The 15660-nt window shown below is 40.2% G+C and overlaps 1 protein-coding gene across 3 annotated transcripts in view; it reads left to right on the forward strand.

Moving 5' to 3' along the window:
- Nucleotides 1-6785: 6785 nt before the first annotated feature.
- The window catches only part of ATL2 (atlastin GTPase 2), a 55912-nt gene continuing 47037 nt past the window's right edge, over nucleotides 6786-15660 (forward strand). For 2 of the 3 annotated variants that reach the window (XM_077843573.1, XM_077843572.1), the window contains exon 1: nucleotides 6786-6944. In XM_077843573.1, the coding sequence (XP_077699699.1) occupies nucleotides 6827-6944 (118 nt within the window). In that variant the 5' untranslated portion in view covers nucleotides 6786-6826. The remainder of the gene's footprint in view (nucleotides 6945-15660) is intronic. The other variant, XM_077843575.1, reaches the window with a different exon arrangement.

Raw genomic sequence — 15660 nt, forward strand, 5'->3', positions numbered from 1 at the left:
CACTTGCAAAGTAATTTTTAAATATCTTATGGGCAGTGCAGCAGGACAACTGGCAATTTGTAAAATAGAGAACATAATCCCATATCATCCAACCAGTTTTTAACATATTTCCAGTTTTTTCTATGTCCACACATATCTTTACATAGTTGTAATCTACTTTTTCCTGCTTGACATAAAGATATTCTTCTACTAAGTTGTTAGTTGTGATTATTTTTAATAACTGCATAGTGATATATGAAGTGTAAATTTTGATCAATCTTTAATCAAAGAGATGATTTTTTTATCCTTTAAAAGAAACAATTCAAGATTTTTTAAACATTTTTAAAATTATAAAACCCAAACAAATCCATTTTGAAAATAATTTCAAAATTACAGAAAAGTTTCAAGAGCAAGAATAAACATTGATCATCTATATGTTCTGTATCCAGACTATTATTAACATTTTGCCCCATCTGTTTTATGGTTATTTTCTTCCTTTCTGTCTTCTCCTAATATTATCTAAACCATTCTAGAGAAAGTTTGATACATGCTGGCACTTTAAGATACTCCTGTATGTATTTTGTATAAATAACACTATGTTTTTATAAATTTAATACTGTAATATTTCTATCTACCAGCCATATTTTAATTTTGTCAGTTGACTCAAGGGTGTTAGAACATTTTTGCAGTCATTCTTTGTCTTTTGTGACACTGATAAATTAAGATCTCTTCAGAAAGGAACCTTTGATTCTAAATATGGAGAATATGAATGGGTCCATAAGCCCCGGGAAATGGATACAAGTAGAAGAAAATTCCATTTATAAAATACGGAAGGAATAGTATTGAATTGTGCTAAACAGGTCTACTTTGGATGTATGACATGACCCTTTTCAAAATGTCATTTACTGGTTCCATAAACCTTTTCATGTCTGGACCAAGTAACAAGTGCCATGAATTACCATTCACTGTTTATGTAGCACATACAAATAAAAGTCATTTTGGTAAGTTAAAAAAAATTGGAAGAATATTTGAAGAATATCTTTTAAAGAATATATCCCCTCTTCTATTTTTTTTTTTCTTTCCTCTTTTAATAGAATGTTTTTTTTGTTTTAGGCCTATCTTAGGTTCCCTCATGGTTAGGTTCATTCCAGACTGGCATACTGCATAAATGTTTCTCTCAGAGCATGATATCTGGAGGCACATGATGTCCATCTGCGTCCTCATTGGTGATGTTAACTTTTTTTTTAAAGTATGCTCTACACCCAATGTGGGGCTTAAACGACCCTGGATCAAGAGCCACATGCTTTACCAACTGAGCTAGTCAGACACCCCTGGTGATGCTAATTTTAATCACCTAGTCAAAGTATCAACTAATTTCGGTTTCTATTTTTCTCTTGCAATTAATAAGCAAATGTGAAGAGAAACTTTAAGACATGCAAATCTTCGACTCTTCATCAAATCTTTGCCCCTAGTTTTAGCATCCATTAATAATTCTTGTCTGACCTAGGCTTTGCTATCATGGTTGCAACGTGATGACTCTTCAATTCTAGCACTGCCTTCACATTTACCAATTGACCCTCAGCATTTTACTGTAAATAAGAGTCCTCCCTTCATCTATCTATCTATCTATCTATCTATCTATCTATCTATCTATCTATCATCTATTTACCTATCCAATCTATCATTGGTATAGACTTATAGATTCTTATTTTCCCTATTTTCTATAATTCATTGTTGTCCTTACTTGTTTTGGTGCTCAAATTGTTTCAAATGTGGCCAGTGGGAGCCTCTTCTGAGACTTTTTGTTTTGTTTTGTTTTTTGAGTACCTCCTTCTTCTGCTACAAAAATGATGCTCATGGTTCATATTGTTCTCACCCTGATCAAGTTCTAAAATCAGTGGTTTCTCCATGGACATCTGCTTCCTTTTAGTAGAGAATGGTACTAGAGGCCAAGATTGGGCACTAGGTATGATTGTTGCTACCTGGGTGTCTTTGTTTATAAGCCTTTTCTGTGGCTAAGAAATGGAAATATATGCATGTATATACATATATACATTGTATATACACACGCATGCATATTTACACTTGCAGACACACATATACATATATGCATGTTTTATAAATCTTCAGTCCATATCAATAACTCCAATTTAGTTCATCCTATAGGATCCACCTTACTTCCCCCTTTCATTATTTGTATGTCCCTTCTTCCCCACTGAGAACCCTAGCTCTCAGCAAGAACAACACATTTATTTATCTATAATTCATCTAAAATATATTTACTCATATCTAATATATACATGTATATACATGTACATTATATAAATTGATTACATATAATATATATCAATATTATATATAACATATATATATTTACTGATCCGTAATACAGCTAAAATAGATTCAGAATTGCTTTGCCCATACCTCTACAAGAATAAGCCTACTAGAAAATGTTCAGGATTTGTTTGTTGTTCTCCCCCTATCCCAACCAAGACTGAGAAATATTTATAGTCTGATTCTGTGTTTGTAAATTACTTGGATTTGTTGCCTTTTTTCCCCCTCTTCAGGGTGGCTATTCATTTAGATATTGTTATAATTATTTATTTGGTTTGCTTTCAATTTTAGTAACTCTTTCCTGTCCTTGTTTATTTTTTTGATCATGTAGAACATGTTTTCAAAAGTCAACACTATATAAAACAGTATAATCAGAAAAGTGTCACTCCATTCTGTTTTTTTTTTTTTTTTTTTTATGATAGTCACACAGAGAGAGAGAGAGAGAGAGGCAGACACAGGCAGAGGGAGAAGCAGGCTCCATGCACTGGGAGCCCGACGTGGGAATCGATCCCAGGTCTCCAGGATCGTGCCCTGAGCCAAAGGCAGGTGCCAAACCGCTGCACCACCCAGGGATCCCCTCCATTTGTATTCTTTCTTATTCCCTCCCCAAAACCCCACCCCCTTAGAGGCAACTATTGTTTTCTGTTTAACCTTTCTGAGTTTCTTTTTGGACAAATAAGTGGATATACGCATGTTTTCTTATTTCTCCCTCTTATTTCTACCCAAAAGGTAGCATACTATATATGCTCTTCTGCAGTTTGATTTTTCCACTTTAGAATATCTCTTGGGAGCTATTCCATACCAGTTCATAGAGATCTTTCTCTTCTCTCTTTATAGATACAAATTGCCCCATCATGAGTATTTATCATAATTTATTTTTCTGATTACCTACAGTTGGATATTTCATTTCCAATATTTTGCAACTGCAAATAATGCAGTGAATAACCTTGCGCAAATGTATTTTTTTGTATTATTGGAGTTGTACCTTCAGAGTTAATGTCCAGAAGTGGGACTGGCAGGTCAAAGTGTAAATGCATTTGAAGTTTGTTGGGCAATGCCAAATTCCTCTCCATAGAGGTTGCACCATTTTGTAGTCTCAGTGAGAAAGTAGTGTGTGAGTGCCTGTTTTCCCCCATGTCCTTGACAACAAAGTGTAATCATAAGCTTTTGAAGTTTTGCCAAACTGATGGGTGAGAAATGGTGTCTCAATGTTATTTTAATTTGTGTTTCTTTTATTATGAGTGAAGCTGAGTATTTTCTCATATGTTTAAGGTCCATTTTTACAACACTTTTTTTTTTTTTTTGCAAATTGTGGACAACTTTTGCCCATTTGTTCATAGGATTTAAACATTTTACAGTTGTCTATTTGGAAGAAATAATTTTGGATACAATTTACACTAACTGAAGGCAGAATCCCAAAGTCCAAAGTACCTGCTGTGGATAAGCTCTGGTTTCTGTCCTCCAGGAATTCACAGTGTATATATATATTTTTTTTTAAAATACATTTTTTAAAGATTTTATTTATTCATGAGATATACAGAGCGAGAGAGAGAGAGAGAGTGAGAGAGAGGCAGAGACACAGGCAGAAGGAGAAGCAGGCTCCATGCAGGGAGCCTGATGCGGGACTCGCTCCTGGGTCTCCAGGATCACACCCCGGGGCCAAAGGCAGCGCCCAGCTGCTGGGCCACCGGGGCTGCCCAGAACAACAGTTTTTATTTTATTTTATTTTATTTATTTATTTATTTATTTATTTATTTATTTATTTATTTATTTATTTTAACATTTTTATTTATTTATGATAGTCACACAGAGAGAGAGAGAGAGGCAGAGACACAGGCAGAGGGAGAAGCAGGCTCCATGCACCGGGAGCCCGACGTGGGGTTCGATCCCGGGTCTCCAGGATCGCGCCCTGAGCCAAAGGCAAGCGCCAAACCGCTGCACCACCCAGGGATCCCCAGAACAACAGTTTTTAAAAAGTAATCTCCACACTCAACATGGGGCTTGAACTCAAGACCCCAAGATCAAGATTAACATGCTCTACCACTGAATCACCCAGGTGCCCATGAATAATTTAGATCCTTGAGCCCCTGAAACTCACTTTCTTGTGTTGGAGCGGTCTGTGTGGGCTGTAGAAAGAAACAAAACAAAACAACTAGGTAAACCAATTTTGACGGTCTTGTTCATTATTTGTGGTTTAACACATACGACAGTGTCAAAATTCATTTGTTAAATTAAAAAAAAATGAAGAATAAGTGACAGAGTAGTGAAAAATGAAGCTCAATACATAGGTAGGGTCCAAATCATGAAAGGCCTTGTCAACTATTCTGAAGAGTTTGGACTTTATCCTGAGCAGAGAAATCACATCAACAGATCTGCATCTAAGAAAACTCAAGCCAGTGGCTGGGTGGAGGACCCATAGAAGGGCCCACAGTGACATTACCTCAGTGCAGTGGGAAATGATGGTGCTGAATCAAGAGGAAGGCTGAGTGGATGGATTGGAGGTGAGCTGGACAGAGATTCAGAAGTCAGAACTGACTCGTATACTTGCTTGGTGGAGAGGGGAAGCGCGAGGAGGGAGAAATCTGAAGTAACACTGAGGTTTCACTGTGATGAGAAACAAGAGGGATAGCTGACTGGTGAAAACGAAGAAAGGACTTTTCTTTTTTTAAGATTTTATTTATTTAATCATGAGAGAGAGAGAGAGAGAGAGAGAGACAGGCAGAGACATAGGGAGAGGGAGAAGCAGGCTTCATGCAAGGAGCCCGATGCTGGACTCCATCCTGGCCCCCAGGATCAGGCCCTGAGCTGAAGGCAGACACTCAACTGCTGAGCCACCCAGGCGCCCCAAGGACTTTTCAACACACGCAGATTTGAGGTGACTGTGGGACAATGCTCAATCTCTTGACTGTATTTCCATTTGGCTTCTCCACGCTCCTTAAAGTCAGGAGTTGTGGGGACCTGTGCAGGGCACTGTAGTAGCAGTCCAGGATATACTTAGTGTCTAATAGTGGAAAGGAAAGCAGTTAGGCCAATAGACTAGGAGGAGTAGAGCTGTGAATCCTTGGGGGTCCATGATGGGGGGCGCTCAATACTAAGGTAACTGCTAATACTAACTAAAGTTTATTCTTTGTCTGCAAAAATACTCATCTTTGTATCTTCTCTCATGCCCAAGACCATTTCTTGCATAAAACAGATCGTGGGCAACATTAAATAGTTGCTGCATGGGGAGATTATGATAGGAAATCCGTCATTAAACCAGGCTTATGGCTGGGATCTTAGGGGCACTGAACCAGGATTCAGGGAGTTAGGAAGCCCAGGAGGAGGTCCAGCTCCCTTTCTAAAAAGACAGAAAACAGATGAATAAACAAATAGCCCAATGAAAACCCTGCTAGGATGGCACTGTGCAAGCTCCTAGGACACCAATGCTTTTCTAGAGATCATGCAAGATGAAAGGCTATGATTTTTAGACTTGTGAGAAGACCTGGACAAGACAGCAATTTGGACACCTGGACACCTGTCTTGACCAAAGAAAAAGAGTTTTGAATGCATTGGTGATGTGGTAAAAATCCAAAAGAAAAGAGACTGTGTTTCACAGAAGCTTCCAGAGGCTGGTCTGTCTGTCTGTGTTTATTGATTTAGTTGGTATTTATTTTAAAAGGTGACCTGAACTTTCTACAGGATATCACTGGATTCTCACAAGAAGGTTCATCATAGTTAGTAAAAGACCTCCTACAATTCATTTTCTGATGACAGTGCTTTCTGGCTTGTCCCTGCAGGTACTGGGGGCAGGAAAGGTTATGCACAGTCAAGAGGATGGGGGAGGGTCTCATGAGCAGATAGGAGCTAATGCAAATAAACCATAGGATGGTCTCAGAGGGGAAGCAACATTAGGGACTTGGGCGAGCACAGATCAAGAGGAGAAGCAGGGCAGGGCAATAGCCCGGGAGGGGGGACAGTGAGGGAGGAAGAGAACAGCCGTGGAGGAGAAGGTGGGGGATAAAACAGAGAAAGGAAGGCGTTCGCGAAAGCAACCTCACGTGCAGAGCGCGAGTTAACGATAATCAAGAAGAGCCGCAAGAAGAATTGGGTTACTGAACTGGGAAGGAGGGACCTGGTTCTCTGGAGATCCCTTCTGCGTTCACACAGACCAGCGCGGCGCTAAGGGGGTGTGGTGCTGAGCTCGGAGCTGTGCGGGGCGAGGCGAGGCGAGGCGAGGCGAGGCGAGGCGAGGCGAGGCGATCGCGGTCGCGGCGCCGCCCAATCCCTTCCAGAAGTGGGAGGCCAGGAAAACCCAGCGACCGGCGGGCGGGCGGGCGGGCGGGCGGGGAGGCTGGCAGGGCGGAGGCGGAGCGAGGGCGCCGGTGGGCGGGACGCGAGAGGGCGTGGGGAGGACACGGAGGCGCTGGCTGCTGGCGGCGCTAGGACCCGCGGGCGCCCCGCCGGCTCCCGGGAGGTTGATAAAGCGGCGGCGGCGTTTGACGTCAGTGGGGAGTTAATTTTAAATCGGTACAAGATGGCGGAGGGGGACGAGGCAGCGCGGAGGCAGCAGCCGCACCAGGGGTTGCGGCGCCGGCGCCGGACCAGCGACCCGAGTACCGGGGTTAACCACGTCTCGTCCACGACCTTCCTAGGTAAGCGCCGGCGGGGCGGAGGCGCAGGGCCTCGGTGCGGAGAGGGCGCGGGCCGCTCGGACCCGCGGGCAGCGGCCGCAGGCGGCGGGGTCGTCGTCCGTGGCTGGTTCAGCGCTCCTCCCGCCGCCGCGTCTGACGGCCGCCGGGCCTAGCCCCCGCCGCGCCCCGAGCTGTGGCGGCGCGCGGCCTGAGAGGGCGGCCCTGGGGCCGCGGCTCCCGCAGCTGTCGGGTGAACTGGCGGCGCGCGCGTCTGCGCCCGGCCCGGCCCCCTGCCCGCCCGCCCGCCGCGTGGCTGCCGCCGCGTCCGCCCCGACCTGAGGGGGCGGCCTTGAGCTGGGGCCGCAGACCTGGGGCGCTCGGAGGTCGGTGGCGCCGCGGCCGGGTGCTGGAGAGCTGCGGGCGCGGCAGGGCCATGTGTCTCCCGGCGGGCGCCGTCTGCCCTCTGCCTTTCTCTGGGAGACGGCGGAGACGGCCGGGGCGTTCTGGGCCCCGCGGAGGAGGAGGGCGCGGGGCGCGGGGCGGGCGCCGACCCCTCGCCGCCAGGTCGGGGAGCTCTCCAGACACCCTTCCAGGAGGGAACCGCAGTCCGCAGGCCAGGGCTGCGCCCCGGGGCCCGCCTGCTCGGACGCCTCGGCCCCGGAGCCTGTTCTCGCGGGTTGCGCGGGGCGAGGGTGCGAGTCCGGGGAGTTGCTAAACTAGGGTTGTGAGCCGGGCACGAGTCGCCCAGGCGGCGTAGTAGGGCCCGGGGAGACTGTGGTGCGTGTGGTGTGAGTCACCTGACCCGTCGCTCCCGGCTTTGGCTGAGTGTGAGCTGCTTCGTACGTGTACGAGGAGCGCCGCTGCCCCCTCCACGGCGCGTTCGCTGTGGCCGCGGGCCGTCGTGGGTCCCGCTCACAACACCCCTATTTTTAGGACGTTCGGCCTTTGAGCTTTTCGCTGCGGTGTGACTTGAACGCATGAGGTCCTGATGGAGAATCTTGGTAGTACTTAAGGCGCAAAGTTTTTTTTTTTTTCAGAGGTTTATCAACAGTAAAAAGCGTACGGTTAGTTGAGTGCGTCCGTGGCACGCGTTGAGTTTATAAACTACTCCGAATGTGGACTTGGCGTTCTTGAGATTCCGCTTTTCTCCAACCCGATAAAGGTTTCGTGAGATGAAATGTAAAGCATTTTGATAAGATGTTATCCACGAAGGCCAGCTTCAGCAGGAAAGTTTATGTGAAACAGATTTCATCATTTTATAGTGACCTTTGAATGTGTTGAACATACGTCCGAGGTGGTGACAAACTGTCGAGTTTTGATACAGGGAAAAGAGCAGGAAATAAAGCGTATTTCATTATTGCCTGCCAACAAAAGCACTTGACAGAACTGTGTACCTGTAGAAAAGAAAAAACACAACCAAAGAGAGGTTTTGTTTTGCCTTAGTGCCCCCCTTCTGGTTAGAATTCTCAAGTAATTAGTTTGGGAATGCTGATTGATTGATTTAGATCTCTTGGACCCCAGGGGCGTGTGTGTGATGTGTGTATACGCTCTTGCACTTACTCGTATGTATTTTTAAGATAGCCGTTTTAGATGTAGTTTCAGAGTGTTTTGTGTACTTGCCTTATTAAGAGAAGCATAACTTTGTGACTTAGTCATGATTATGAACATCGTTTTTATTTTATGGTCCATCGAGAAGAAATGTGCTTCTTAAGAGTTGATAAATAGGGCTCACCATTTATTAAACATGCTGTCTGCTTACAGGTTTTCCCTGCTCTTGGAGGTAGCCCTTCGCTTGATAACCATACCTATCAAATGGCTAAAACCTGCTGATTTGCTCTGTAGTCACTGTATGACATAAAAATCCAAATAAAACTTAAGATTTGTGTTTAAAGCGAGAGCAAACAGGCTGTGAATGAGTAGGGACTCAGCTGTTTTTGACTGTAGAAGAAACTCTTTGTCTCCCTCTGCTTTCTGGATAAGTAAACTTGAAGAATTGAGTTCAGGGGTGACTCAGGTGCCGCTCTACGCTCTAGTAGTTTAGTTTTAGGAAGAGAAATGCATACTCTCTTTAGGAATGCAGGATCTTTGTAAACATTTATGTACTCTTGTATTTTAATGACTTAACAGATGACAGGTTCTGTTCATGTGATTAAATATCTTGGAAATTATTTGGGGAAGAAGGAGATGTCTTATATACAGTAAAGAGGTATTTATTATAGGGAAAATAAACTGTGAGTTAAAATGAGATTCTGGCCTTAATGGGTACACCTATTTTGGGATTCAATTTTACTTTGCCACTCTTTTTAACTTTAGGACAAAGTTTTAAAGTATTCACAGATGAAAGCAACTTTCTTGAAATTATTAGACCATTTCCAAAATTATGCTTTTTCCACCTGTCTGATATTAAGCAGTTGTTAAAGAGTACAGAAGACTGTCACCTCATTCCATGCTGTAGTTCAAGGAATATTTTTATAGTTGGGAGACTTTTAACAAGAAGCATATTAAAAATTTGTTTATGTTCAAATAGGGCTCTCAACATTAAGAGACAAAAGAAATTTAAGGAATGGAAATGGAAGTTAAACTTTTTTTGTACTGGTGATTTACTGCTTTATAGGAGTTTTTTCTGGGTGGAGTGGCTGTAGGGAAATAGCCTTTTTTTTTTTTTTTTTTTTGTAGTGTAGTGCTATTCTGATTGTATTACTGTTTTATAGTTTTAAAATCCAAGTGTGTTACTTTCTTGGGCATTATTTAACTTAAGGAAAATGGATGTGAATATTGAGTCACTGAGCTTGATCCCCAAAGAATTCATTATTCATATAAGTTTCTTCCTATCCTTTACCGTTCCTCACCATCCCTCCTATAAGAATGGTTGAGTGCTTTCTCTATTGCTTTGAAAAAGAATTGCCAAAAACCTCCCACCAGTCTGAAAATATGATGGCAATAGAATAATCCTTGATATTTTATAAAGCGCTTTAAACATTTTGCTTTTTTTTTTATTTCTCCCTTAAAAATCTTCCTTTGAGGGAATCCCATTAGAGGGAGTGATTTTAACTTGTCTACAGTCACAGAAACTACTCAGAGGCACTCTTACTGCTGTGGACTTGGAGGAGAGTAGGGGCCCTTTTTCATTGAAAATTATTGCATACGTAATTAGAAATGTCTCAGTAAAACTGGTGAATGAATGACATCTGAAATCATACTAATGAGTAGTTGGAGCAGTTAATAGATAAGTAAAGATAGATCAAGTCACTAAGTGGAGTGGGAAATTTTGAAGTAGGAAGGGAAAAGGTAGATGTTGTAGAAAGAAGTAGAATTCATGAAATAGAACAATTTTGTTTGTTAAGGACATTGAGAAGTAGGAAGTGTTCAGAAGTGCAAAGCCAAGATAACTGTTTTACAAATGATTTTTTCAGGTTATTGGTAACCGTATCTCTGTGTGTTTAGGTGTAACATATATGCTAATCTTAGGTAGATTTTTGTAAAATGTGTATTTAAGTACCCACCTTCACTATCTACCATGGGACGGGTGGCTGCAGATAGTTGGTTTTATGGACAGGATTTAGGGGATTCCTTGGTAATGTACCAGCTTAATGAAATTATTCATACAAATTATATTTCTGTGACTAGTGTCAAAATAACCAGTAACTAATAACTTATTGGTGAACTATGTAATTTATGAAAGATGCGTATCAAGGATCTATAGTACATTTCCTTTTTTTATTGCATGATACTCTGTGGAGGCAGTGTTTTTTTAAGTATAGAGAAGGAAGGTAGTGCAATGGGAAAGAATAAGGAATCAGAAGCTGAGTAACTTCACTTAAACTCAGCCTTGAAGCCCCTTACACACTGCAGTGATAATAATCCCAAAGGAGGGCTGTTGTGGGAAACAAATGAGATGATAGGTACAGGTGTTTTGTAATGGTAAAGCTGTTTATGTGTAGGAGACTGTAATGTTTATGTAGGAATGCACCAATTTGATTACTTACTCTATTGTATATACATGTATATATTTGCAATCAGTCTCTTCTAATTTTTTTTCCTGCAGTTTGGACAAAGGTTTAGTTTGGGCAAAGGTGGTAGGTGAATTTTTTATCTGTAAAATGCTGATAATGTGTTCATGATTAGGGATATTGCAGGTATTAAATGTGATAAAAGTGCTCAACCCAGTGGCAGACATTCTGTTGATGGTAGTTATTACTATAATGTAGTTATTTTGGACTAAAAGTTAAGTTTCAAAATAGGTGACTTGAAAAACATTTGTTCTTCTAAGATAAAAACTTTGTTTTTATAAGATAAAATATATATTTATACTTCTCTGCTATCTTCAGTTTAATAAACTTGCACTTTAGAGAATCAGTCATATGGCAAAATAGTCTTCTGAATAGGATTCAATATGAAGTAACTTAGTTAAGGTCATGGCAGTTTTCAAGGAGAGTGCATTTACTTTTTAGATAGTAAATGTGCAGAATTTAATTCGGGTCTGTTTTGGACAAAAATGCCTAAAGAATGATTGACTTGGAAGTCCACATTTAGAGTCATGGATAGTGATTAGGACATATTTTAACTAAAGACTTAACTTTTGAATTCTATAAACTTCTTATGATCTCCTGAATGGATTTAGAATGGAGGCTTGGATTTTATCTTATTCTATTTTTTAATTTTTTTAAAGAGTTTATTTATTCATGAGAGACACAGAGAGACAGAGACCTAGGCAGAAGGAGAAGCAGGCTCCCCACGGGGAGCCCATGGGGGACTATCCCAGGACCCCAGGTTCACACCCTGAGCTGAAAGCAGATGCTCAACCACTGAGTCACCCACCCAGGCATCCCGAGGCTTGGATTTTAATACTAGCTTTGTAATAGCATTTTTTCCTTCCTGGTAGGTAATATCTGCCTTAGCAAATTTACAGGTCTTTTTTTTTTTCTTTTTGGATTATTAAATAGATAATCTGTGAAGGCACTTTAGAAACTTTTAAGGCCTTCTCTAACTTTTTTTAAAAGGGGGGTGAAATGGGCATGCTAAATGAACTTCTCATTCCATATTTGAATGAATGGGTTTATGAGATATTAAAAGTTAGATTACGTTTGCTCTTATCAGAATGAGGATAGCTGATTTTTGAGGTAAATGGTAGGGAAACTTTGACACAAACTCACTCTTGTTCTTAGGTTTTTTTGGAACATAGTTATTAATCACATTTCCAGAAATCGCTCTTTTCATCAGCACTTTAATTTTAAAATAGATATGACAATATGATCTGTGGAGGGTTTTAGAGTTGAGAGGCTTTTTATTGCAGGAGAATGGCAGTTGCCTTGGGTATGGTTTCTCAGATTCTGTAGCGTAGGCTAGAAGTTCTCGGAAAGGTTGAACAAGATTGTTGATGCCAAAAGTCTTTTTTTTTTTTTTTTCATGCCAAAAGTCTTACAATTAGATACTAAGATAGAAATTTACTGCCTTTAGGGGTGGCTGGGTGCCTCAGTTGGTTGGGCGTCTGCCTTCAGTTCAGGTTCTGATCCTGGAGTCCTAGGATCAAGCCCTACATCGGGCTCCCTGCTCCTGGGGATCCTACTTCTGCCTCTGGGTCTCTCTCTTTCTCTCTTTCTCTGTCTCATTAATAAATAAATACAATCTTAAAAAAAAAAAGGTATCTACTGCCTTTAAATTATAGCTAATCTTGTGATTGATCAGATCTTGTGATCATGGCTTTTAATCTAACATGGGTAATTTTATACCTTGTAAAAGTTTCATTTTTTTTTTAAATTTCAAAAGCAGTAAATCTTTGTAGACACTTGGGAAAATACACATAAAAAAGAAAAAAGTAAAAATCATACCACCTAGTGGTAAGCACTGTTAGCATTCTAGTATACATCTTTTAGTGTATATCCTTTTTTAATGTATAATTTAATTTTTTCTAAATTGGGATCTTTTGTGATTTTGTAATTTACTTTTTCATTTCATACTGTATTTCCCGGTGTGATCAAATAATCTCTATGACATGATTTTTAAAATGGCATAGTAGTACTAAACTAATCCTCCTGGATATGAGGTTATTTTTTGTGCATAATGATGGCTAACCATATTTGTAGATAAATCTTGACCTTTAGGATAAGGTTTTAAAAGTAGATTTCTGGATCAAACTACTTACTATACCTTTCAAGATTGAAGACACATCAGCAAATCCATTCAGAAAGTTTGTTCTGATTTATTCTGTGTTCATTTGGGTTAGGTTTTTTTGTACTTGTTTGCAAATACTTTTGTTCACAAGTGGGTATTATTTAAAAACAAATGCTAACACATAATAGGTAAAAAAGATCTTATTGTTGCATTTGTATTTCTTCAATTACAGTTAATTCTTAAATTTTAATACGGTAACTGAATTTGAATTCTTTTTATTGCATTTTCATATTCTTGGACCATCTCTCAGTGTTTATATTTGCTTTTTAATTTCGTGGGATTTGGGGAGGAATATTGTGTTTTTGAAAAAATATCTAAATGGTTCCATATGAGTGTTTTTCTTAAATAAATTGTCAACTTTTCAACTTCTTGGTGCTAATCTCTTCTGAATTTTTTAGGTATGCTACCAGAAGGGTTTTATTTTTATTTTTATTTTTTGAACTGTTTTGAATTCTTCCTGATACATTGTTTATTCCTGACTCTCTTAATGGCAGAGTATGGGCTTCTGCTTTGGTGCCCAGTAGCATGGTAGATTCGTTTCCTTAACTAAAAAAACATACTTTGGTAGTTTATAAAAGATAATGTCTTAAAAACACTTGGCATGTATTCAGTGTACAAAGAAAGTTACCACCCCTTCAGGGTAAAGAAGTTAGTTTTCTTTGGGAGTAAAGAGGTAGAGGAGGACAGGCCGATAGAAGACCATTTTTAGACAACTAGCTTTTTTTCCTCTTGATGTTATCTGTTGACATATTGAGCACCTACCTTACGAAAGGGCTCTTTGGTTGCTTGTAATGAGTACCTGTGTAGAAAAGTGTAGAACAGATCCCTTGTCTAAGCTTTCATGTAGTTGGGAGATCAGATAGACCTTATGCGTATTTGTGAGTAAAGTTTATCCTTAAGTTTATAATTTCACAGGTAAGAATTACTGTGTGCTGGTGTTACTGAGGAAGACTTCGTGGAGGAGGGTGGGCTTTATCAGGCCTTGAAGAATGAGTGGGTTTTAGGAAGCAGAGTGTAGGATATATCCCTTCTTTGAAGATAAAAAGGCAGTATTTGGTAAGGTTTTTTACAAAATAGTTTAAGCCCTTGTCTTTCCTAAGAATTTTTCCAGAAGGGATGTTTAAAAAGTATGTAAAAGCAATTAGGTAAAGGTAACTAGAGGATCAAATGGTGTTAGAGCATGTGTAATAAAAAGAGAATATGGGCAGTTTTTGTAGTCAAGTTGGGCAAAGAATTGATTTAAATAACTGGATGATTCCTAGAAAAACTGAATAGCCCCAAATGTGACTTCTTAAAAACTGTGAAGATGTGTTCCCGTACACCTGTTTTTGAGCATGTACATTTATCTACCATAAAGAATCCTGACATGTACTCTAAAAAAGTTGCCAAACTAGAGAAAGGGTAAAAGGAGAGTATAGTGAGAACCTCTGACTTTCTTATCCCTTTTGTTTTTTCAAAAAATCACATTTATCTATCTACTTGGAAGGATGTTTGTCTGTTTTGCACTATTTTTACAGCTGTTTTCTTAGTAGGAATTTTGCCTATTTTGAGCTGAGTTAGGGAGAGTATACTTTTTTTTTTTTTTTTTTTTTTTTCCAGTGCTGCTATAGAGGTATTTGGGTGGCTCAGTTGGTTAGGCATCTGACTTCAGCTCACATCATGATCACAGGGTCCTGGGATCGAGCCCAGCATCAGGCTTTCTGCTCAGTGGAGAGTTTGCTTGTCCCTCTCCCTGCATACACGTTCTCTCTCAGATAAATAAAATTAAAAAAAAAAAAATAAAGTGCTGCTATAATGAGTCATCCGAGGTAGAGAGTTGTGGCAAAATGGAATGTAGCATCTTATTTCTGGAGTCTTGGTAGATACCTATTTGAGATTTGTCATAAAAACCTTATTCTAAATTTAACCCTCTGTGTGTGTGTGTGTGTGTGTGTGTGTGTATTTTAACAACTCCTTTGCTAATTGGTTATCCCAAATTTCAGTAGCTTTTTAATGGATTTAATATTTTTTAACTTACTACTAAGTTAATTTTGGGGCCAAAAAGAGAATGATCCAATGTTTTGCCTGAGTCAAGGAAATCTAATCTGATTATGATGGATTCCCGATCTCTGTGTTAGAAAACCTTAGAGTAACTGTACCAAAATTACTGTTGGGAATGGAAATGTAGTACATTGCTGTTTTATAAAGGCTTATAAGAAAAGGATATGTTCCTTATAAAAATATGGAATAGTTTAGTGTTATCTGTTGCCTACTTCAGAGAAGGATGTTGAACTGGCTAGCTTTTGCATGCATTGCTTTCCCTTTTTGCTATCACCTTCTGTCTTTGGGCTTCTCATCTTATACTCAGGCTCTTCTAGTTACTTAATATCTGATTTCTCTGTTTTTAGATTCTCATTACACTTCTTATTCACTCATCACTTTTGGTTTATCTCTGCAGCTCAGCTTTGATCCTGTTACTCCTCTGCCTCAAAATTTTCCTTAGCTTTCAGGATAATGCTTTCCTTGGCTCTCAGTATTCATAGCCTAAACTTTTAAGGTTAGCCTTAATCAGATTTTCAGGCCTCAG

This window comes from Canis aureus, chromosome 12, assembly GCF_053574225.1.
Source record: "Canis aureus isolate CA01 chromosome 12, VMU_Caureus_v.1.0, whole genome shotgun sequence".
Lineage (NCBI taxonomy): Eukaryota > Metazoa > Chordata > Mammalia > Carnivora > Canidae > Canis > Canis aureus.